At 39.4% G+C, this 25,498-nt stretch overlaps 1 protein-coding gene across 3 annotated transcripts in view; it reads right to left on the bottom strand.

Moving 5' to 3' along the window:
• SCUBE1 (signal peptide, CUB domain and EGF like domain containing 1) overlaps window positions 1-25,498 on the bottom strand; it is a 247,626-nt gene that overhangs the window by 74,387 nt on the left and 147,741 nt on the right. For 2 of the 3 annotated variants that reach the window (XM_072923699.1, XM_030263414.4), the window contains exons 5-7: window positions 19,738-19,863; window positions 11,647-11,763; window positions 8,769-8,858 (exon numbers count right to left, since the gene is read on the bottom strand). In XM_072923699.1, the coding sequence (XP_072779800.1) occupies window positions 8,769-8,858; window positions 11,647-11,763; window positions 19,738-19,863 (333 nt within the window). The remainder of the gene's footprint in view (window positions 1-8,768; window positions 8,859-11,646; window positions 11,764-19,737; window positions 19,864-25,498) is intronic. The other variant, XM_030263415.4, reaches the window with a different exon arrangement.

The following is a 25,498-nucleotide window of genomic DNA, read 5'->3' as shown; positions in this document are numbered from 1 at the left end:
ATAAGACTGCTGTTCTATCCATAAAAAGAATTTTACTGAAAGTAGCAGTACATGAGGTACACGTGCTATGTGGCAGTAGATCAGGCTACAGGGAGGGACCCAAAGGACAACAAGCACAAGAAGAAACCAAACACACAAAATATTTCAATTTTCAGTTAAGGGAGAACTATGCTATTCTCATGCAAATGATGCTCTGTGATGCTGAAAGGATAGAGAAAGAGCATTCACAAGAGTATAATGAAAGAAACAAATAGCTGTGAACAGATGAAGGAGAAACTGAAAGAGCTTCATATTCAGGGAATGAAAAAGGTAAGACAGAAGGGGTAACTTGCAGGATGTGGAATTCTTCACTTCGTTATGCTTGTCTCCTCATTTCCTTGCAATTTCATGATTGGTAGAATTTTATTTGCATGAAAATAGGATGAGAATTCTGCCCTGACACATAGGGAATGTGTGAAGAAACAACTAGGTGAATCTTACACTGAATCATGAACCCCTCAGCTCTCAGTTCAGAAAACTCGATTCCTCTTCAGGGAGCACTACATATTTAGGGAATGTCACTTGATAGATTGGATCAGGTGTTTTATAAACTTCCTATGAGTCCAGTCTGGTTCTTAAAATTAACACTTGTAGCTGTGGTGCTCTCCCTAGATAGAGAAGCTGCATTTAAGAAAAACCGAAACTCTGTGAACATCACGAAGGAGCATTATCTCCTGACCTTGGATAAATCCTTTCACTTCAAATGGGAAAGCAAAACAATGGAAGGTATTGCCAGGAATTCTGGATAAGGTCAGAGTCTTTATCGTCAGCAAAGAAATGAAAAGGGATTTTTACAGGAAATAGCACACCATTCACAAACTCAATGAATAAAAGTGATGGTAACTCAAGATGAAAAGATCTGCCCTTGGGAGGCAGAGAATGCATGAATGACCTCAGGGATTCCTTCCCCCTGTTTGCTATGATTTCATACAGCAAAGTAGAACTGACAGAAGAATTAAAGCCTGGTCTTGGTTTCACAGTCAGTAACTGAATTACAGAACCTCCCAGCAATATACCTGCCAATGAAATGTTTGCAATTCTTTATTGATTAAAGCACCAAAGGATTACGATGCATACAGAGACACACGCTCGGTCTTTTTGACAGTGAGCAGTGGTAAAAGCCATTCAGAAAAATAAAGACATATTTTAAGTAATTGTAAATAATCTTAGGAGGCACTACAACAAAGCTAGGCACTGAAGTACACACTGGAAAGGTGCTCTTGGCTTAAAGTGACCCTTGGTAGGCTGTAACTCTGATAGAAGTTAAATGCTTTGAAAGAACACTTGAAAACAAACACTAGCTTGTCCATCATCCTGCTCTTTGAGACAGAAACCTGGGAGTAGTATCACCCTCATTCTATTTTGAAAGAGTACAAAAATAAAGTCTTCAGAATCCGTTTTTAATTCATGTTGGAATGAAACAATATAAGACTTCTGGAAATTTTCTGATGGCAAACCAGAGCTCGTACAAACTTTACTCCAGTGTTTGGTAGTTAAAGCATTAAATTGCATGTTAGAAACCCAGGTCACATTCTCTATGATTTTATATATAATACTGAAACTGAAAAATCCCTAGCCTTTATCAAGCTACTGATTACCAATAGTTGATTACCAATAGTGGCCCCAAGGGTGGAACATATACATGAGGCAATAATGAGTTAGTCTGACTTTATAGACCAATGTTTTCCTTGAACAAGAGTGGCTATGCAATGTGAAAGGGTCTTTAGAATAATTTCCTCACATTTCAAATGAACATTCTAACAAGTACATTCTGCCTGTGTACATTATGTCTCCCGATTTCTGAAGATCACTGCAGGCAAAAGCACTGTGAAAACCCAGAGTTTCCCCACAAAACCCGCTTTCAAGAAAAAAGGCTTTTGACAGAAAACTCATCAGATGACAAGATTCTTTTAGGTTAAGAATGTGTGGCTTCATACATTCTACTGTTCTACAGCCCATTTTCCTGATCTGGAGAGAAGCTAAATATAGTTCTACAGCAGAGTCCTGAAATCCAGAAAATGATGAGATTTCCATGGGATTTACACCATCACTGTATGGTTTATACAGTATTTCAAGACAGATTCTGTATCATTTCAAGATGTTTGATTTTGAACAAGTTATTCACACTGAGTCACCAACAGAGAGATCTTTGGATGCTGAAAGACTACAGAAGGAAAATTTCCATACTGATATGCTGTCATTTTAAACATGGCAGGAGAAAATAAATTTAGTTATGAGACTCTGGTAATTGTAGTTAACTTTATAGATTCTATTTTCCTGTAATCAAAAAAAGCTCAATGTCTCTACTGAAGAGAAAACAGTGATTCAAAAAGAGTCCTGTGTGTCATACAGAGAGCTGGAAGTAAAAAAAAAAGAAGCCCACTAGAGAAATTAGAAGGTTTTTTTATTTGTCAGGTGCTTCACACAAGTCAGTCAAAGCACACTTGATGTTCAGGATGAATAGGGCAGCCTAATCCTGAGATAACTGGAGGTCAAGAAAAGATGCCATATGGCTGACTATTAAACTCAGATGACCTAAGGCATATGATGTTGAGTACCACTTTTGGTTCAAATGGGTAAACCCAAGCTCTAAATTTGTAAATCTCTCTGCCTTTCTTGATGTAACAGATATTTAAATGCTTCCCTTTGCTACAAGTGCTGTAAGTCACAGCACAAGCTCAAGCTGTGGGTTTTTTATTTAATATGATATGAGCAGCTCATTAAAATCCATTATAGGCACTGAGCTAAAGATATGAAACCTAAACAGGATAAACACAGTTAGCTTGGCTGATGTGTCCAGATACCTTCAGGAGGTACAAGATTGGATGAAAGAGCTGACCAGCACACAGAGAAGGGAGTACTGGCATGTCAATAAAGTGGCCACAGCAGGACTTGCTTTTGTGATCTATTGTTCTGAACTGGCTTTGGCTGTTTACTGCAAAATTTGGGATCCTTGGAGCTGAGCTGATGGGGAAGTACAATTTCCACAGCAAGCAAAGGCAGACAAAGAGATGATTCCGCCCCACATAACATGCAGGGAGGATATTCTCTATCACAGAGTAATCTATGGCAGAAATGCCCAAATTGCAGTTTCCACAGTTCACATCTCTAGCTATTGCTGTGCAGAGGGAATAGTCTTGGCTGACTGCATACTCTCCAGGCAGGTAGTTGGGTGCTCATTATAAACAGCTGGAAAGCCACTGATAAGATAATGAAAGAGGAGACATCTGCAGAAGTCAAATGATTTTTGCCACAATGAGGGAAAATATAGAACTAGTGAAAATACTACCTTATTTGCTGGTTATTTGCCAGGAATACAGCCAGACCACAGCCCTGCCTGGGAACAACTCCTAGGAAACCAGGGATAAAATGCAATACAGGTGCACATATATGCCAGCCTGGCAAAGCTGGTCCTTGTTGGTTTCCAAATGGCGCCACAGAAGCAGTAGAATACTTTGGAGGGCTCTTAGGAACCAGCTTCCAGGGAAGAGAATCGCATCACTCTCTTTGAGGTGGGTTGCAAATGACCTTACTGATGACCCAAGAAGTCAGTGTCCAATGGCAAAATCCTCAGCTGCCCTGACACAATATTAGTTGACTATGTGTCGTGAAGGAAGAATTTCTGTGCAGTTTGGATTTCTGAAGACACCTCTAGCAATGGTGTCCATTTTGCTTCCCCTAAGCATGCAAGGGGAATTACCACAATTCCTCAGCTTCAGGATGGGCTCATTGTCCTGTTGCTCTTTGCTATACTTAAAAGTACTTTGTACACCCCTCTTCTTTTGACGAGAAGGAACCAACTTTTCATCTTCTAGGGCCAGAGCAAGAATGTTTTATGGGCAAAGTGAGTTCTTACAGCAGTGACCTCAGAGAAGAGATCCCTCTCTACAACCTCCTGAAAGGTGGGTGTAGTCAGGTGGGGTGGGTCTCTTTCACCAGGCAGCAAATGACAGAACCAGAGGACACAGTCTCAAGATGCATCAAGGGAAATAGAGTTTGGATACAGGAAAAAGTTTTTTACAGAAGGGTGATAAAGTGCTGGAATTGTCTGTCTGGGGAGGTGGTGGAGTCACCATCCCTGGATGTGTTTAAAAAAAGACTGGATGTGGCACTGGGTGTCATGCTTTACTTGAGGTGTTGGGGCATGGGTTGGACTCGGTGATCTTGAAGGTCTCTTCCAACCTGGTCATTCTGTGAGTTCTGTGATTCTGTGAAGCATGGAAAAGGGACTGAAGGTGGGGAAGATGCATAGTGTTGGCAGTTATTCTGAAGTCACCTCATGTCAAGCCCAAATGAACCCGATTCATTGACTGCTAAAGAGTAGAGAAGGAAAATGAAACAGTGAGAAATGAGTCAGGTTTGCCTCTTCAAGAAGAGCTGACCAGAGGAGAGGATCTAACAAACAGCCTGCACAAAACATCATGGTTGTGTTGCTAAAACACTGCACAGACTCATGCGGTCTAATAAGGCCTGGGTTGATGGCAGTGTAGCTAATGACTGCATTTTTAAAGACAATATTAAAAAGTACTTCATAAAATTATTTAGTCCAAAGAGTTGATGCAAAGAGCAGCCAAAGAACAAAGCATTATCTCTGACTAGGAGAGGAGGACTCCTTGAGTCTAAATTTCAGACAGTTCTATGGTTCTGGTTCCTCAATGAAGAAGTTTCCAGCCTCTTTGTAAGCACTTGACTTATTTGTAATGAGGGAGCCCGATGGCATAACTGATGCTATTAATTCTATTTCTATGACTAGAATATCAAGTTCTAAAAGAAGGTTTCTGAAAGAAAGCTCCAGGATATCAACAGCTCTATAAAAACCTTGCAGCCTTTTTGAGTGAAAGACAGTGGCCAAGGAGAATGTTAAGCCCATAAGACTTAATTATTTACAATTAATTTAATGATAAAGTGCTAGGCTGCTGGATGATGTATTTTTACAATTTAGACTGTGATGGGGCTGTTGGACTTTTGAATTATCCAGGGCTATAATGGCAAAAAGAGATATGGAAACATGAATATAAGCAACTTCTATTGCTGAAGATGTGACACTGGACAAAATATTGTGAAGATAAGTGTATTAGTAGGGTTAACTGGAAATTTGGTGCTTCTAAAGTTGTGTGCCCATACTAGACTATGGCCCTCATACAGGTAGGCAGGGCAGATATACTGTGATTCACACTCATTCTGGATTTAGACTGAAAAATATTTGAAAAGCACCAGTCCACTCCTCTAACCAGGTAGGGCAGACTCATGCTATGATGCTATGGTAGAAAAAACAGTAGCAAATGGGCTCCCAAGGAAAAGAAGGTAAAAGAAGATGGAGAAGAAACACAAAAAACACTTTCAGAAAAAATTCTGCTATACCATACAAAACAGAGATCTGAACATAATTTTAAGCGCTGAACGCTGTGCTCAACTAACTGCGAGATAAATGATAGCAGATGTTTAAGAAGAGCTGAAGATTGGTTGTGCCCTTCTGCTTTGTAGCAAGTGCAAGGTGTTCTGCATCAAGGGGAATGTAAATGTGCCTTAGAGATGATGGTACAGCTCTGCTTTTGGAGCTGTGCACTTCTGCAGGACCCTTGTCCTTCCTCAACTCTGGAATGCTCATGGCTCAAGGTCCAGCCCACAGCAGCCACCATGGAGCTGAGGAAGGACGTCTCCAGGAGCCCCCCGGGAGTACAACTAAGGCTGCACTGCCTCCACTCCATGATGGCAATGGCCAAGGGGAAGTGAGGAAAAGGGAAATGAGCTGTATTCATGCTCACTGACCAGACAACAGCAATTTAATTCAGTGCCATCTCTGCAATGGGAGCACTCTTGAATCTGAATCCCAGTGCTTTTCTCTGAGTCAGGGAAATAAGTGACAGCTGGAAGTTCTCAAGGTCTGTCCAAACATTATGAAAAATTTGGATGGAAATTCCTAGGCATCTTTGGACAGGTCTAAAGAGAAGTTTCTTGTAAGTCATCAGAGAAGACCAGTTTCTCATCTGCTTCACAAGACCTAGATAAGAATGCATCTAACAGGAAGGAAAATTGTGTATTTATCTAATTTTCTCTGTTTAAGATTTAGCACTAGTCACAGGACTACAGCATCTACTGTCTCAGACACAGCCAGTCTGAGGTGGTCTTGGTGTAGTAAAATTACTGCTATAGGCAGCCTTGTCTGAGAGCAAGACTGTTCTAAACCAATCTTATCAGGCTTATTCTGAGTCTTGGCTGACTTCAAGGCTTATACAGATCATAGTAATTTTGATAGCATGCAGCAAATGACAGGGGACTAGCAATTATCATCTCAGGACTTGCAGCTGAAGGCACCTTTCATCAGATTACTAGAATTACATGAAGTCGTCTACTTTTCCTACTCTCCCAAGTCTGTCTGCAGGAGGGTCAAGAATCACAGCCTATTTAGAAAAACTGGGAAAAAAGTTTCCTGAGGAACCTTCCAGTACTTCCTAAAACCACTGTTTAGAAAACATCTGAAGATGTGGAATTTCATGGAAATGCCACTACACTTTGGAAATAAGTATAACTGCATTAAAAAAAAAAATTCTGACTATCAGCAATCTGCAGAAACAAACAAGTAGAAAAGTCCCTAAATATTAAACCACCCACTCAGATCTCACTCACTAATTACATTTATTTTCCTCCTAGTTAATGTTTTACTAAGGAATCAGTGGTTTAAAAACAGCATGACCAAAACCTCTCAGCTGCTAGCTGATACCTACTAATACAGCAGGTAAAGAAGAGTTCAACAATGTATTTTGCAAACAGGATTTTAAAGTATCTCTCTAAGCCTATTTCTAGGGTCTATGTTCAGCTTGGAACTTGCAGACCTGGTGTAATTTAGAAGACTGTCACTAATCTTTTTAATGCTAAAGTTTTTAATGCTATTTGCCTGGACTCTTGGATGCAGTGTGAGCTCATTTTCAGGTAGAATACTTATTTTTTTCAGAGGGTGAGACATCAACACAGTGCACTATGTTGCTTGGTGCCTCTAGAGAGTACTACACATACTATTTGTGGCTGGACAAACACCACTGAGATCCAGAGGGTTGCATTTTTCAATGGTCTGGAGGCCTTTTGGCACATAAATTTTCCTGAGTTCTTGTGAGACTATGGGTCTTGTTGAGATTATAGCTAAAAGTGTTAACAGCACATTTATAAAGCATGATGAGCTGTCTCATAGCTTTTGTTAGGTTAAATTATTTGAAATTCTGTATCATTTAAGAAAAACTATATGGGTCACTTGCTAGGTCTGCAAACAAATTTGAAATTAACAGTCATGGATAATCTAAAAATAAAGGAACATATGCCCAGTTTTTCACATGAAGGAAAATATTTTACCTCAGCCTTGTTATCTAATACCATTACAGAGTCATAACACTATGCCATTTCCTCCACAGTGGTTGTATGCTGGCCTCTGGGTAAATGGAATATTTGTCACGGATGACAAGATACAAATGACATGGAAACTTTATAAATATTTCCACCTACTGCAACTATTAGCACAGCAATCAACTAAATATCCAAAGTGAAGCCCTGGTCTCCTTGAGATGGTCACTCCAGATAGGCAGGGATGCTCACAGGCAGAGCTGAGCTTTCCAAAGGCTAGCAGGACATTCTGCAAAGGACTCAGTGGTTTGAAGAAAAGAAACAGCAACCCTGAGGGAAGACGGCAGAATTTTGTCCTGCCAGAATCTCTTCTGTGGTGATGAATCCCTGTCTTGTGAGTGGGTCCATTGGGTACATCTCACCAATGGCTGCTGTGTTCAAAACCCAGCGGAAATAATTTTATGAGGTGGGTAGGGCACCAGGGTGGAAAATATAGAGAAATAAACCACCTGAAAACCTCCAAGCACCATTCAACAGTCCGTGCTACGCTGTGCTCTTTGTCTCAGGCAAAGTCTGGCAGAGGCCCAGCCACTTGACCCTTTCTATTCCCAAAAGGCCCTTCTCACTAACAGCCAGAAATGTAAAGTGGAGACAAGCACAAGGGTGTGCAATGGGTTAACTGAGAGCAGAAGCTACAGAATTATCTTCACTGTTCAGTGCACATCCCGCTCTGTTCCACTCTCAGGCTCCAACAACACAGAGAAACAAGCCATGCCTCAGAAAGAAGAATGTACAGAAGCTCACCAGTCACTAGGGAAAGATCTTTCAGTGGTTACTAAAATAGCTGCACAAAGGAAATAAATAAATTTCCAGTCATAACATTTACATTTCAATCAAAAGATCAGGAAATTAATTAATTAGGCAAATACACTTGTTCATTTAACACCACAGATGTAACAGAACATTGGTTTATATCGTCATCATCATCCCCTTTTAAGTCAATAGGCAGGTCTGCAACAGGAGATTTTTCAGGAATTCTACAGCAAAACATACACACAAACACACAAATCACATGTAAAAAGTAGCTTGCATAAGCTAAGTAAGGTTAATGGCAAAAGCTTCTTTCTATGCAGAGAAAATTGAGCATTAAAGCTGCAGCATCAGGAAAAAAAAAGTTTAAAAACAAGGAATGAAGTTGTACAACAGATGAGAACTTAACAAAATTGGTGACCTTTCCACACAGATGAAGTCAGATAAAAAAAAAAAAAAAAAACAACCAGGCCAAACCAAAACCAAAGGAGACCAAAACCAAATGAGACCAAAAAAGAGAACCTCCCCCCCACATACACACAGACAAAAGTGAGAGCACAACAAAGGAAGTGGAAGAAAAGTGTTACCCATAAGTAGCCGCCGTTTCACCCGCTTGTCCACATCAGCTACTGACGTGGCATTGTACTCAGAACTCTCAATTGCAGCCTCATCCTTCTCTAAAACACAAGTAAGGGACAAACATGGAGCAGTTGGTTAATCACAAGCCCAATTTTCCGCTGCCTAAGACAGTTTCTTGGCATGGCACAGCCAAAGCCAAGAAGCAAGGCATGAAAGCACTAAATCCCCGTTAGAGAGTTAATTCCCTTTGAGAACCCAGGAAAAAATTAAAAGGGTGTTTAGGGAAAGGAGGAAGAAAGAGGGTGGGAAGGAAGAATGGTCAGCTCAGAAGTAATTAAGCACACAGAGGAAGCTGGATTTCTACAGGAGAACACGACAGCTAATGTGGGTGCCCCAGAGAGGTGTTAATGACAAAAATTAAAATTCAGGAAGGCTAGTTAGAGCAAAGACAACCTAGGCTAACGGGGGCACCAGGATCTGAAGGTGGCAGGCAGAAGACTGGGACAGACAGAGAGAGGAAGAAGAGTCCGGTGATGGATGGGCATGGACACACCACAGCCTTGTACACACTGACACACTGAGAAACGAAACAACAGCATGCAAATTCAACAACAACAACAAAAATAAACAAACAACAAACCAAACAAACACAAAAAAAGATCAATTTGGGCAGTGCTGGTTGCCTGCTTGTCTATGAAACACTACTAGCTAAACATTCAACGCTAGGAAAGATGTTGCAAGAACAGGGTTTAGTAATTTTATTAGCATGCAGTGAGCAGGATGATGTCGTCAGAGGTCACTTGACAAGGTAGTCTCTGACATCCTACATGGAAGAGTTTCATACAGCATAATGTGGACTTTGGTTATTCTTCATTAGAAAGACACAGAAACAGTCACAAGTGTGGGAAGAGATGATCAGTAGGTGAAATAAAATTAAAGGTTTCTGATACAGGAGAGCAATGGAGGAGCAGCAGCTGGGTAAATAAAATGATTTGTAGGAAAAGGGAAACGCTCATTAGGAAAACAAAAAAACGAAAATGCAAGTGGGGACTTTCACATGCAGCAAACATAAAAAAAAATAAAAGGTTAAGACAAGCAAACAAAGACAAAATATGTTAGACAAAGGGTCAACAAGTATTTATCTGGCATTGCAGAAGTTTGCATTCTTGCAGTGATGCCTAGAATATATACACCACTGAAGACAGCAAACACTGGAATCACTGAAGTGAGGAGGAGGAGGAGGCTGGCAGGTTTTGTTTGTGGCAACTCTACATGGTTGAGTGGTAATAAGAAGTTGTTTTGTTTTGTTTTTAACAAGTTCTAGATGGGATCAGGCTGCAATAGAGGCTTTTGTTTGAGTTTGTTTGTTTTTTTTTTTCTCTGTAAATAATTAATAAACGTCAGTTATCAGACAAGACAGGCAATCAGGAACCATCACCAGAAAGCAGGAATAAATAAATGTAAAAAATAAATAAAATATTAGAAGTCATCTAAGAGAAAGAACTATTTTAGAGGGAAGAAAATCAGCAGAGGCAGTAATATGTGACTTATATCACAAGACCAAGGAATGTAACATGGAGTTGTATGTATTACATTACAAAAATGTGAAAAAAAAAAGTAAAAAAAATAGATGCAATGTACACAGCTTTTAAAATATTTTACATTCTGGACAAAAGAAAACATCCAAGGATATTAGTGAACAATAATAAATAGAAGACCAATTATCCATTCAATAAAACCTGCTCTCAAGGCTCTCACTCTTGCAAGTTCTCCCCATCTGGAACTGCCACAGGACAGGGATTGCAGGATGGAGCTCTCTGCTACCAGAGGCACTCACTGAGAGGTCCCCTGCACTCAGACACACCCTGTGCAGACAAAAAGGCAGAGCCCAGCTCTGAGCCCTGCTCAGTTTTACCTCTGCCAGCATAGACCTCGCCCTACCCCACAACTGATGCAATTAAACCCCTCAGGAGTGAGCAAGGCTCTGGGCAGCCAAGGAGCTTTATGCCATGGATCTGACCAAGACAGACTGCCTAAAGGTAACAGACAGATTTCCATGAGTTTCAAATGCTCTGTCTTGTAGTGTAGGACAGAAAATATGATAAATATGTGTCTGTGTTTTTTTTAACCTCAGGAAATGACTAAGAATTTGCAAGAACTTGAAATTATACGAACAAAAAAAAAGTCAACGTGTCTGCAATGCCAATGAAAACCAATATGGATTTCAGATTCTAATTTGTGAGTAACGATTTTCAAATGTTAAGTTGCACTATGCAAAAATGCACTTTTAAATTTATTTTTTAAAGTGGAGTGGAAAGAAACGGTGTTAAGCAAATTATACATTTTATAATCATAAATGTTTGCAAAGCATCTGCCAAGATGCTCCATGTCTTGACTGCCTTTTTCCTACTGATATTCTGAATGAAAGCTTAGTCACTACAAGTGCTGCAGTTTTTAGAATCACGAAACATACACCAGGGAAGAAAGTCATCATAATGATGACTCCTTTTCCCTGGTAACAGCTCAGAAAAGGAGGTAATTTTTCTAACCTTGCTCAAGCAAGGAAGTCTTGACTGATGCAAGTGAACTGAAGAGCTGAACTTTCATTCAAAATGATGAACGCTCTACACCTTTTTACTTTAAAAATAGTTACCAACAGAAACAAAAGTCACAAGCGGGTAACAAAGGGGATGCTTCATTAACAAACATTTTGACAGAACACGCACAAAACGCCTCTCTGTGTGCCTGGCTGAGCCAGGAGCTGCTGGAACACCCTTCTGGAGCACCCCTCTGTCCCACAGGCACCCTACACGCACACACACACACACAAACACCAAACAGATCCTGAGCACCCCCAAATCAAACGTGCTGCAGAGAAGTACTCACCGATGCAGGTTCGGCCATCTGAGTGCAGGGCATACTTCTGATGACAGCCACACACAGGGCCAGTGTCTGTGTCATCACAGGTGTGCTGGCAGCCTCCATTCCCATAGTTACAGGTTACTAGTTAAGCCCCAAATGAATGTGTATATATGTATATATAAATAAAATGACAATGAAACCAATTAGTCTTGAGAGCCTTTCAGAACACAGAAGAGCAGTAACATACCAAGACATAAGGCAACATAAACATTTGTGCTTGCAATTATTTCTGTTTCTTCCTTCTGCCCCCTCCCTTCTGTCTCATGCCCTAGACTCAATCCATACAGTGATGAATAGAAGAGAAAGATAAATAAAAGCATTTCCCCCACTCTTTTTGCAGTAATAATTTTTATGTGACTCTTAGCCAGCTCCGTGTCTTCCTAAAAGCTACATTCTTCATACCCATGATGAAATTAACAGTCTACCAATATAAATATATAGTTTCAGGTCTACAGACAGCATTTCTCCTTCGCTGCCCCTTCATTCTCTCAGTAGAGGAAGCAGAGACCAAGCAGCAAGAACAGAACCACAAAAGTCTTGAAATCTACTATATTAAGTGCTGCTCCCGCTAAAGCAACAAGTTTAAAAGTAAAACAGGAAATGTTTGGTGGGTTTTTTTTTTTTCTTCTCTGCAACAAAAACCCCACAGATGTTATGGCTCTGCCCTGTGCCGGCCTCAGCCAGGAAGGAAGCATTGGAGATGCCACTTTCACTTCCAGGAAAGAAGAACAGCTTTTAGCAATTCAAATGTCCTCTGGTGAAAAAGTACTAAGCATACATTAAAGGAAACATTTTTCATGAGAATAGGTGGAGTTTTGAAAGATACACAAATTAATAGATCAGATTAAATTAATTTCCTTTTTCACATGATGGGTTTTATTTCTGCCAGCTAAGACAAATCAGATTTAAAGTACTAAGCAGGCTAGAACCATTTAATAAAGCCTCTCACTTGCCCTTATGTCATTTCATCCTTTGCAGTTGCACACCTTGCTGCAGAACAGCAGTTATCTGACTGATTTCTGAATTCAATTTACTGTCTTTATTTGGACTAGGTTCTTTACTGGTATATATATACTGGCAAATATGGGGGAAATCCAATTTGCCATTATTTAGTTATATATTCATCATTCCAGAGGACTTAAATGTTTTGAAATGTTATGGTAATTTAAATGCAGACTACATTTATTTAAATACTGACTCCCAGTAATCAGAAGAAACTCCCTCACATTGGTCTAAGCAGAATTTTCCTTCTAGATAAAAATTTATAAAAGAGGCAAGGTAGGAAGTTGCAATATACAATAAAACCAAGACAATGATTAACAGGATTTGAAAATCATGTATCTAACTAAAATCTGAGGTTGTATCTAATGCAAGAGGGCTACGTTCATGTATTTTCCCACTGAACTCAGTGACCCTGCTTTAATTCTAGCTCCTGAAAATGGAGTAGACTGGAATTTTCCATCACAGTAACTAGAAATGAAATATCCCACCTCTGGTGTGAGTGCCCCAGTGCTGAGCAGCCATGTCACTCTCAGTAATCACTGAAGTATTTAGCTTAAAATGGAACAGTTCTAAAAAAAGCGACTGAGGGAGACCCACCACAGCATACCCAACAGAATTCCCATTAAAACCTCCTGCCAGAATGGGAACCACAAGTTTACAATTTCAGCTCCTGAATTCTGGCAAAGATCACAGTAGGAATTGTCCACCACTCAGGAGAGTACAGATCAGAGGCCACTACAGGTGCAAGCATCCTTGGTCCTACCCTCTCTACACCTGGAATAAAAACCTTTGTGCTGCTCAGAGATAGAGATGGAATAGCCCTGGTGCCTGGTGGCAAGAATAATCCCTGAAAAGAGAGACTGCCTGTATTCCTGCCCCACTTTCCAGGAATATCACTGCTCCATCCAACTGGAAAGAATGGCAGTGAGAAAGCTGGGGAGACCTGCCTGATTCAGGGTCCCTTTTTGGAGCTTGACAGTTTGTGCACTAGACTGGAAAATGGAAACGGGGGATTCAGTCCAACCAGACAGAGGAGGGAATATACCCCAAATCATAAGAATCCTAAACTTGCAAGGAATAACATTACAAAACGCCTTAAGCAACAGCCACCTTTGGGCATTCTTTCTCTTTCTCCTTCTCCACTTTTACAGCTTACCAAAAAATTTATTTTTGTGAAATAACAGCAGAAGCAAATCAGTCTGCTTTGCATCTAAAGGAAGCAACATTCATTTCCCTTCAATACACAGTAACATCTTGGTTTTTATTTTTCATGCATAACAAACCAAACTCGATATCAAGTCTCTATTCTTAAAGTTCCCACCTTTCCAGTGAAGATATACTTATTACTTGACCCCATATGCCTCTAGGACTATGTGGAGTTTCTAGACTTGTTGGACTGCAGTGCCATCACAAATTAACTTAAAGGTGTTGTTTATGCCAGATGTTTAAATACATTTCTAGCCAACAGTATTTTTATTGAGGATTTTAAAGTGCAATCAGCAACAAAGTGTGTATTTAAAAAATGTGACTGCAGTGGTTATTTTTGGCATTCCTTGCTGAAAGCCTCTGCTGGCAGAGATGAAAATATCTGAACACGCTTACTCTGACCCACGTAATATGAGGAACTTTTCCTTACTATATTTGTCTATGAAAAAATTGCACCAGACTGATGGCATTTATAGGAAATCCTGCAGAATCACACACTTTTACAGCTTCCCTGCATATTAAAGTTACTGGTTCCCATTCTACCCAGTCCATGAATGCACACGTAGGTCAGTTCCTTTTCCTGTCTCCTAGAAACATTAGTAAATCATGTTTTTGAAGGATTTGAATTTCTGTCTAGACTACAATTTATTTATTTATTTGAAGTAACTTGAGTCACCATTTTAAAGTTTGACAGCTCTACAGGTGAAATTGCTACAAAATCCAGTTGTAAAATATGTCACTTCAATTTTCTTCCAGTCCTCAATCTGTGGCTGTGACACAGTGGGAAGTTTCTCTTGCTTAGAGGAAGAAAATCATAATTATTTAAAAGCAAATGGACATCCAGATCTACTCCATTTTTGTCAGAAAGAATTAAAGCAATATTAATGAGAATTCATGAAGTGTTATTTTAAAAACTATTTCTGATAAATTTGGACTCTGCAGTTATGCAAACAGCTGTGTGCTCATTCAGAGTCTGTGACACTGAAGAGGCACAGAGGCAAAATGGTAAATTCCAACAGACACAGATCACCTTAAAATATCATAATTCATGTTAAAATGAAAGGGATGGAAAATAATGAGGGGTTTTTTTTTGTTTTTTTTTGTTTTGTTTTGTTTTGGTTTTTTTTGGTTTGTTTTTTTTTTTTTTTAACCAAAGGAGAATATTCACATATCTTTTAGAACTCAGACATACTTATTCCCACGTGGCAGATTTAAAACCAGAGTAACACCATCTTTTGACAGTGCTTCAGCATTTGTATGTGTCTTAAGTGCAGTCAGAATGCTGAGCTCTTTCTCTTAGAGGGAGGAATGCCCTGTACAAGAGCAGAGAAGCCCTAGAAACGTCACACACCCTGTGTGGGGCACATCCAGTGCTGGCAGCCAAACCACCAGTCTGTTCTCCCAACGCTTCCACGTGGATAAAGAACTTTAGGGGTGATACTTGGGGCTTCCAAGTGCCTTCAAACCAGATTAATTCTTTTCCCTGACTACAATGCTCATGGTCCTGGGCTGGCCAGACACCTGGGAGCCCCTGGAAGGCAGCACAATGGCCCTACCTGTCCCCCTGCCCACACTGGAACCAGCAGCATCTATTCCATTTGACTGGGCTGAGACACAGCTTGGCATGTGGGCCACTGCTTACAGCCAGAGAAATATGTGGGCTAGTCTAGAAATGACATTTTGATCATGAAAAATGAGAAACAACTGTCTGAAACAGAAATGACGTCTCAAAGAACAAGAAGGATTCTAATGTACCACTAAGTACTGATATTGATATTCCATGCTAAACTCCCCAGAAGATAGAAAGTACCAGAATTCAGCCTCACTCTACAGCCTAAATTCTGTTTTTAGTGCTTCTCTTAAGTTTCACAGAATCCATCTTACATGGCCATGACAAGAAGAGCTTGAAAACATATGGCCAATTATTTAATCTAGCATTTATTACTTGGCAATGTAAAAAATTGCCCAGGACAGCAGTGTTCTGATCCTGTCCACATGTGGACTGAAATATATACCATGGCCACAGACAGATATTTATTTTTTGTAGAATGGACTTCTCAAATGAGCATATTGTCATTCCAGATAACTTGAAAACTGCACTGTTTCTAAACTGGCCATTAAATACATAATTTACATAAATATATGGGCACCTCTGTGTGATAAAGCTGTGCATGCAACATTGCTTACATGATTTATCCTAGTATGACTTGACATTTTTAACATTCTGGGCATCTGAATGTACTGATAGCAAACAGTTGCATGAGGACATTGTCAGCAGGAGCTGAAAAGGTGCCACTTGGCATAGGGAAGTTGGCATTTTATTGTAAAAGTACTAGACAGGATTTTCAGAATCACTTTGCACTAGCCTTCCTGCTCACATAAATCATGATTATCCAAGGAGGCAGATAGAAACAGCTGTAGGTATTTCATCAAAATTTTTCATCAAAAGATTCAGCTTTTACTTGTTTGTAACTCTTTCAGGTTGCAACTTGCAGGTATGTGCATCTGCTTTAGATTTCCTCTTAATTTTAAGCTTCCAGCTAAGAAAGAGAGGAACATAAAATGTCTTGGTTTGTTCATATTTGGGGGAAAAAAAAAATCTTCATTTTATCAAAAATTTCTAATGCGATCGTGCTCAGGAGCAGGATCTTAGTACCTATCATGGATACAGATGTAGAAGGAAGATGTAAATTTGTATGTTTTCTTTTAATATAATCTAGAGCCAGATTGACTGCTCTGAAGTATGTTTCTGCTGCCAGCAAGTATCTATGAAAATTACTGACAAAGCATAATCTTCTGGGCTTGTGTACACCAGAGGCCATTAAAGCAGTTTACAGGAGTAGCAGCAAACGCCCAGAAGCTGAAGTTTATGGATGCTTCAAAGCTAAAGGATGCAGCTCATCCAAAGGGTATGGATCTTTGTGATTCTGCTTGGTGTATTTCCAGATGGCCTCTTGAGGTCCTTTTCTGCCTCAACACTTCAGTGCTCTCTTAACATGCTGGGCAACAAGAAATTGCATACTTAAAATTTACCCTAAGAAACCATTAAGGCTGCAATCTTGAGTACTCAAAAGCTACAAAATATGAGACTTATACATAGACCTATTGTGTCACAATTAACTCTCCTGAATGACAAATTCAGAAAATCCTCCTGTCTCATTTAGTGCCTAGTGGAGCTGGGGAAAGTCAGGGCTGTGGAAACAGATGGGAATCTTTCTCATCTGCTTCAGAGTGAGTAGCACACCAGAAATGGACTGTCAAGAAAGAATGGTCTTGTTCAGACAGTGAAAAGAGCCCTAAAAACCCTAACCTAATTCTGCCTTCACTGTGGAATTCCTACTTAGAGCTTGGCAAGTCACTTAAATCTCTTCTATCACAGGTTACTAATAGTACAGTCCTTTGCAACTACAGCTGGAGCCATCAGGAGTGTGGCTTGGATATTAACATGCTGCAAATGCTTAGCTGGGTTCTGTGTGGCTCTTGTTAATCACCTATCACCACCAAATGACTTTGATATGAATATCTGTATATTCATTTCCCTTTGGTAAGATGGGCAAAGCAATACTTTTTAACTTCAGAAGAGTATTTTGAAAATACATTACAAATATCTACAAAGCACGTTGGTATTGCAGTAATGAGTATCATGGGAAAATCCACAAGGGGATGAAGAATTTTATGTTCGCAATAGGGTTTAAATACTGTGCAGCAGGAAAGGCATGACACTAAATTATGGAGGGGAAGCCACTGAATACAAGCGTTTTTAATGAGCACTGACCATCATGGACACTGAAATATCACTCACATGAAACAGGAGTGACTGCCCTATCAGCATGTGAAGGTAAATGATGAGATGTGATGTGATTATGTGACTAGCATGGAATGACAATCATGTGATGCATAAAAAGCGTGGAGCCTTCCTCCAAGTGCTGCTTTCTAACTTATTTTAACATCCTCCTTTGAGGAAGACTTGAATTGTTACTAAAGGCCTGGGGCCAATATATTTGAAAGCCTCTCCCACTGGTCTGATTGAATTGCAAACTGGCTGATAAAAATTCACCCAGAGAGATACTAGGTGTACTGAGAGGCACTACACTCTCTGTCACTTGTTCACATAAAGACACCAGAGCAGCAAGCTTTGACAAACCCTGAAAAGCCTGGACTCCTGGAGGACCGTGCTAAACCAGCATAACTGGGATATGGGGTTTTACAAGGGTGTCTCAGACCCCACCAGTCCCTGTTTTACAGGGCTACAGACCCAGTTCAGCCTGGCAAGTGGTAAGTATCCAGTTCTTCAACATAGCTGCACTGAAATGGTTAGCTGGGAAAAAGTTGGTTTTTTTTCAAAGATGAGCTTTGGTTTCAGAATTAGGCTTCTACGAACAGCCTGCTGTAATCTCACAATTACTGTCCCAGGCTATCTGGCTACACCTCTATACTTCTGTGCATTTTGGAGGATTAGAAGTCATTATTCTAAATAAGAACTCTGGATCATACTTGCAGAATGTGCTGTGGGTTTAGAGTTTGGTGTGCTTCAAAGTAAATTCAGCACTCTTGGAAAACTCAGTGTCCCTACTTAAAAGTCTGTCACCAAAAGTTCATTATACTTACAACTACAACTTGAACAACAGAGGGCACAGAATAAATTGAAGTTTTTACTCTATTAAATCCTGAGACATTTAGAAATAATGTTCCAGAAAAGGCTCTAATTCTCCTGCCACTATCTATTATTGAAACTCCCAAAGAATATAAGAATTTGAGGAAACAAATAATAACAACATAAGTAAACATCCTCCCACACTTCACCAATGTAGCTGACATTGCACTCCAATTAACAGCACGCAATATTCACTTCTAATAAACATTGACAATCAAAATGACTAAAAGGCATTTTTCTCTGTGCTTTGCCTTTGGCCCTGTGTAGCTTTTTAATATTGAGAAGAAATCAGGATGTAAATCTCTGTGGCATTTCTTTATGTCATTCAAATTGATTATTTTGACTTTGTACTTGGGAACTAATATCATCTATGTGTGTTTACGTAGTGGGGTCTCAGGAAGAGGCTGTCTCAAAAATACTGACCCTGTGCAAAGCAGCAAACATTTTATGTTGTTTTACTGCACTTTTTTTGTCTCTCTCAAAGCTACCACATAGGAATGCAAGCTGCTGGACTCAGAGCTAAGACTCACTGAAGCCATCAGAAAGACTCAGTTCTGAAGCTTTCAGATGACAATGCTGAGGTCAATTATTTGAACCTGTACAGAATTGATTTCTAATTTTGAGGGCTAATGAGTATCTGCATCTTTAGCATCCCAGCTTCAAGATCACATCATTTTGGGCTTTTCTCTGAAGAACAGTATATATGATGCAGCTGCATGTTTTCCAAGTAATAATTCTAGACTGTGAGCAGGGGAATCAAGAGTAGAGTAATCATTTCTGTCTTTTAAAAGAATTGGAACTGACACTCTTAATTTAATAGCTTTAGTGGGTTTATCATTAAATTCATTGATGCATTCACCTTTGAGGACCTTCAAAATATTGCAAGCCAGAATCCATTATGCTTTATATTTGTATTGCTTTACAAGGAAAGCCTGGATTAAAGTGATCCTTCACTTTTCTGCATTCATAAGAAGCAGAAAAGTTATCATTTTGGTAACTGAGACACTGCCAACATTCTGTTTTTCAATCCCTCTTATCCATCCCCAAATGCATCTTCTACAGCAAAAAACCCCTCATTACTATAATTATAAATCACCTTTGGCCAAAACAAAGTTAACTTCTTTTGGAACATAACAACAATTAAGAAAACAAGACATTTTGGGGCATTTGAAATTTAATCTTCATCTACCTACATTTGCAGTCCTTCTGGTTTTTGGCAAGTTCAAAGCCAGGTCTACATTCACAGGCAACCCCACCTTTGGGTGTCTCCCGGCAGATGTGTGCACACCCATGATCTTTGTTCATACAGTTCATACCCTCTGTGGAAAAGGAAAGAAAAATAGAAAATATTAGTATGAAAATAAAATTACAAAATAATGATTCATATCCAGTCCTCCAATAATTTTATCTGTAACTTTTATTTTTCATCTGGACTGTGTTCCACAAGACAAAAAAAAAAAAGAGCTGAAAGGAGATATATAGTCAACAAAACAGTGTAATAAAAGACAAACACGCTCTGGGGCAAATGTGAGCACTACTGTGTGTCTCTGTTTCATGTAGAAACTTGGGATTTCTCTATTCTGTGTCTATATCCTAATCTTTCATGAAAATACCAGGGATTTAAAGGATAGCCCAGGAAGTTGTCTGTCCCACAGAGCTCAATAAATGATCTCACTGTTATTTTTTTCCTTGTATAAATTCAATGGCTGTTACTGTCTGGTGCATTTTTATATGCCTGTTAATGTGCTTTGTATTTTCTAACACACAAAATCTGCCAAGTATTATAACCAAGCATTTTTGCTTGGATCAGTTTCTTTGCTATTTTGTTTTACATCTCAATTCTCTGTCATCCACCATAAACACAGCACATCTCCAACAAACCTACTACCACTTTTGTCTTCCACTCTATTAAACAAAACACACCAGCTGTTCAACAAGCATCCAAGTGCCATGGGTGGATTCCTGCTAATGTTTATGCCAAGGAATAGTATCAACCAGCTTTCTTTTAATCATCACAGCGACAAATTTAGCTTTCTAAACCATGTCAGTGATTTAGATACTGAATGCACCTTATACTCTTAGAGCCTTTCATTACCGTGTTAATTCAAATCCCACATATTCACAGAAATCTTGAACTCAGTTCTTATGGGTCAGCATCTAACATTCCTTGTGTGAACGAAGGCTAGCTAGTTTTGCATTACAAAGCCTTCCCAGACTTCCCCTTGGATATCTGACCTGTAAAGGAGAGGCAAATTCTCTCAGAATACACTGGCAGAGAATTCACATTGTAACTCAGCTTGCTATGCTGAAAACTGTGTGTGTTGCCCAAAACACTGCTGCAAGCAACATCAGGGTAGACTCTGCAACTCATTTGGCACTTTGCAATGTGTCTGCTCCCACCTATACTAGGCTAATTTCTCAAAACTACTCCAGTGCAAAGTGTTCAACCTAATACAGTGCCAGTCTATTACAAGAAAATTTTTTTTTGTGCATAGAATTTTGAAGAGGAAATGCTCCAGAGAAGTCAGTCAGAGACTGCCTCAGGGTGACAGAAGTTAACAGCTTCAAGAAGTTATTCACACTGTTCAGCTTTACCTCTGAGAGGTTTGTATTAGCAGAGTAATGAAAAACACACACCACCAGTCTGATTGGGTATTTTTTGTTCACCTCTCCTACAAAACACACCAGGTTCTTAAATCTCACCACCTATGAAAACCAGTATTACAGACAGCAGACGTATTTGTTTTCTCTGAATTCCCCTCTGTGTTGTCCTTGAGACTAAAAACTTGCCAAAAAATAGTAAGTTACTATAACTAAGTAAAGTTATTCTTTGTAAACTGCAGCCTGGACAACAGATGCTGCCCTGAGATACAACACACACAACGTGCTCTAATATACCATCCTACACATCAAAGCGAGGTATGAAGGCTTTGTTGGGCTGAACTGATACAAGAAACCTGGGAAAGGCCTTATTGAAGGGTTTGAGGCATTTTATAATCTCTTTCTCTCCACTTCTCCCAACAAAGGATTTCAGACACAATGTGTTTGACAAACTGCATTCCTGTGCACTGCGCTATGCTCCGAAAGGGATCTGGGAAAGATAACACATGGCTGATTGAGTCCCACTGCCCAGGCTCTGAGAAGAGAGGAATTATAGAGATGAAAGCAGATATTTAATGGCCCACAAGTGTAATCAAGCAAGTGATTTTTCAGTGTTTACTTGCAGATACTGAATATCTGCCTTCATGGGAAGAGAGAAACCGTGCGCTGCTGAAAAGTATTGGGACAAATTGAAGATCTAAATCATTAGAAACAAAAGTGATCCTGGTATTTGTGTGTAAGACCACAATATCTTAGTTACTGTAGTAATTATTCCAACTATTATATTAATCAGAGTTGTCTAAAAACTATTTCAGTTGCATGTTTAGCTGGAGAGCACCACAGAAATCTCCTGTGTCTGAAAATCATTCTTTTAGAAAATATAACAGTGAAGTGAAAGACCATTATTTTTCAGTCAAGAACAGGAGCTCAGGCACAACAAAATTTCTCATTTCAGTATTTTTCAAAATCCCTAAAAATTAAATAACAACAAAAAAAAAAAATTCCTAAACAAAACCTTTTTAGCCTGAAAAAATTAGTGAAATAAGAATGCAGCAAAGTAATATTTTACCTTGCTAAAAAAAGAAATCTAACCTAAAACTATGTTAGTTTGCAAATAATTTTAATCAATGGAAATTCTAATTTTTCAGCAGATACAGTATTTGTCCAGATGCCTTCTGTATCAATCTACATACGCAAATAATTAATGAATCACCATTGATAAAGTTTACTTTTCTGCAAGTTGACTCTTGAGGCAATACTGAATCTTTAATGATATGGCACATAAGTCACACTAAAAATACAAAATTATGCTAAGTATCTTTCTAGTACTAATCTTAGTTTCTATACAAATACATATAAGTATGAAAGAAAAATACTACTAAAATGACTTTGCTCAATATTCTCTTGAGCAGGGTGTAGTCTAAACTTCAAAATCAAATAGGAACACATAAACCACGTCCAGTATTCTCCTGTAAGAAGGTGCACTGCTGGTAGTGAAGATCTGCTCTGCTGAGTTCACACTGCTGCCACAGGAGCAGTGAGATGTTTAAGCTATCATTTCTCCTCGCTCATGCCCCCTGAGGAAGCAAGCTTTGCAATATTTTACTTAATGCTTAGCAGCCACCTAATGCACACATGCTTTTGCCATAAGGGGTGCAGAGTGTGAATAACAGCATGGGAAAGTTTTCCCAATGTTAAAGGGGGATTTAAGCCTCTCAGTGCCTGCCTTGCTGCTCAGCCCCAGGACAAGGGGTGACCCAAGGAAGAGGTGAGCAGTGTGCTCCAGCCCCACCATCGAGGCCAAACTTGCTTGATTTGCAGAAAGGGGTGGAAAACTACTCATTCAAATTAAAAAAAAAAAAAACTAAACACAATATAGTTAAAATCTAAAATGAGACTTTAAAATAGTATGCAACTTGGATAAGATTGAGTAATTATCATGGAAAAATTGCATGGGACTCTGCTGTTCATTCATGTGTTTGAAGTTTTTATCACCATCAGCCCCAACTCAGCGGATGGGTGCTGGCTCCAAGAGCTGCCCTGTGCTTCTCATGGTGCCCCTTCCTTGAGCTGACTAATGCAGTGCAGAAACAGGACAGAGAGGGAGAACACCCATGGAACTATTGGAGGCCTCTCCTAAGTCATTCTGTGGGCAGAATGATGCCCACAGCTGTGGCAAGCACATTTCTCTCCCTCTCAGGATTTTTCATAGAAGTGCACAAAGAGAAATGAAAGAGAAAACAATTTCTATTTCTGCTCCTTGTTTTTCCTATGTGGATGTGTTTGGAGAATTGTTTACCTGGAGTGATTTCTTGGTTGGATTCTGGTGAGGATTGTTTGAGCCCCATGGCCAATCCAACCCTCCTGAGGCTGGACTCTCCAGAGAGGGTCACAAGTTGTGTTAGAGATAGAGTCAGATAAAGTAGTATTTAGTTTTAGAATCCTCCTTTTATATAGTATATTAATGTATTTTAGCATGGTTATAATAAAGAAATCATTTAGCCTTCTGAATTGAGTCAGACATCCTCATTTCTTCCCATTGGGTTCGCCTGCATTTACAATACACAGCAGTTTTACCTCAGTGCAATGCACAGCCTGGGCAAAGTATCAGACAATGGATCTTCCACACAAGTCCTAACCAGAAGGTATTTACAGAACTATTTTCAGAACCTGTGACCACCCCTCTCTCTCCATTGTGTGCACATCTGCCTCGCTCTGGTTTGGAACACAAGGAGCTGCTCCCAGCCTGCCTTGATTTTTGCAGTTCTTGGTGTGTCTCAGCTTCTAGAACTGATGGGACTACAGGTCCATGGTTCCCAAATGAAGGGAAAGACTACGTGTTGATAAGAGAGTTGATAAGAGATTAGTCTCTACACACACACACACACACACACACACACACACACACACAAATCCTTACTTTATCTGCATGACACTAAAATGTCCAGTGTTGAATTGTTCTCGGTTTTACACATTAACTGTTAATAAAAGCAGTGTCTTAATCCCAAGTGCTGCTACTCGAGGTAATCTCTAAAGCCAGCACGAGCATGGGTGCATGCCTCTTCAGCACTGCTGGCAGACAGTCAAATAAACTTCTGAAACACAGACACATTCTCAGCAAATTCACCTTACAGACAGCAAAACAAAATCCAATGGAAAATATAAACAGGAAAGGAAATGTCACTTAAGAAAGGAAAACACTGATCTAATTAAACTAAATCCTCTCTCAGGATTTTAGATACGACTTGAGAAACTCTCTTCTACTGCCTTCCTGGATTTTTTCCTGACTCTAAGTGAGTAAAAAGATTGTTCATGGGAGAGTGACAGCCACTGTTATGCATACCCACAAGCCACACTCATTTTTATTCCTGGCCTAGGAGAAATTTGGATGTGAGTCTACTACGTTAATCCAGTCTGCCATCTAGTTATCACAAACCTCTTAATAGTGCTGTTCTGCAAAATGTTCAGTCTGATATATTGGCCTCTCCATTGTATTATGCTCTAAAAATGTTTTCAGCTCAATGGCCCTGAAAGTGCTTGAATCAGGCTGACTGTGACAACTAAAGCATGGATCAGCCTTTATTTCTCATTAACACTGTCTGTTCTCATCTTAATTAAGGCTTTTAGCAATTATTTTACCATGTGACATCATATATGCTTAGATTATCCTATATATTGCCATGATTTCACTTAATCTGTGAAGTTTGCTTCACAGAAGCAAAAATATTGCTGCTGTTTTTATACATGCTGAAACATGCTGATTCCAAACACCATCAGGAAAAGACTACTTTAAATTGCATCAATAACTTTCAGAATATTGTCATACAACATGTGCTTGAATGTGATAAGAAGATACAGGAAATCTTTAAGTTAACCCATACATACACACGGACATGCCCAGCAGCATCTGCATAATTTACACTCAATCCTGAAAACTACACAATCACATTATCCTTTCTTGTTGGTAAGGTAATTTTAACACAAGGTACACAGTGAGATCTCTTATTAAGTTGCACCATATATAAGATACAAGAGTTATCTTCAGTAGCAGAGAGAGGAAAGGATACAAGAGGAAACAATCATTCTCATTTTACTGTTTTGTAAACTATTAACATCGTAGGAATTTCTTTTTTGTTCTCTTTTAAAAAATTGTGTAAGAAACTACAGCGCTACAATAAAAAACACTGGTCAATGACCAGGCAGTTTAGAAAACTGACTAAGACAACTCCTCTCACAGAGTTCTTATTCTGTGAGGAATGGAAGCCAACTGGAAGACACCAAGTTTCTGATGGAGACAGGAACATGATGTTAGTGAAAATGTGAGCTGGCTGTTCTAAGCCATATGGTACATTA

This window comes from Taeniopygia guttata, chromosome 1A (assembly GCF_048771995.1).
Source record: "Taeniopygia guttata chromosome 1A, bTaeGut7.mat, whole genome shotgun sequence".
Taxonomy (NCBI): domain Eukaryota; kingdom Metazoa; phylum Chordata; class Aves; order Passeriformes; family Estrildidae; genus Taeniopygia; species Taeniopygia guttata.
The sequence above is the reverse complement of the archived record's forward strand: the minus strand, read 5'-3'. Positions and strand labels throughout refer to the sequence as shown.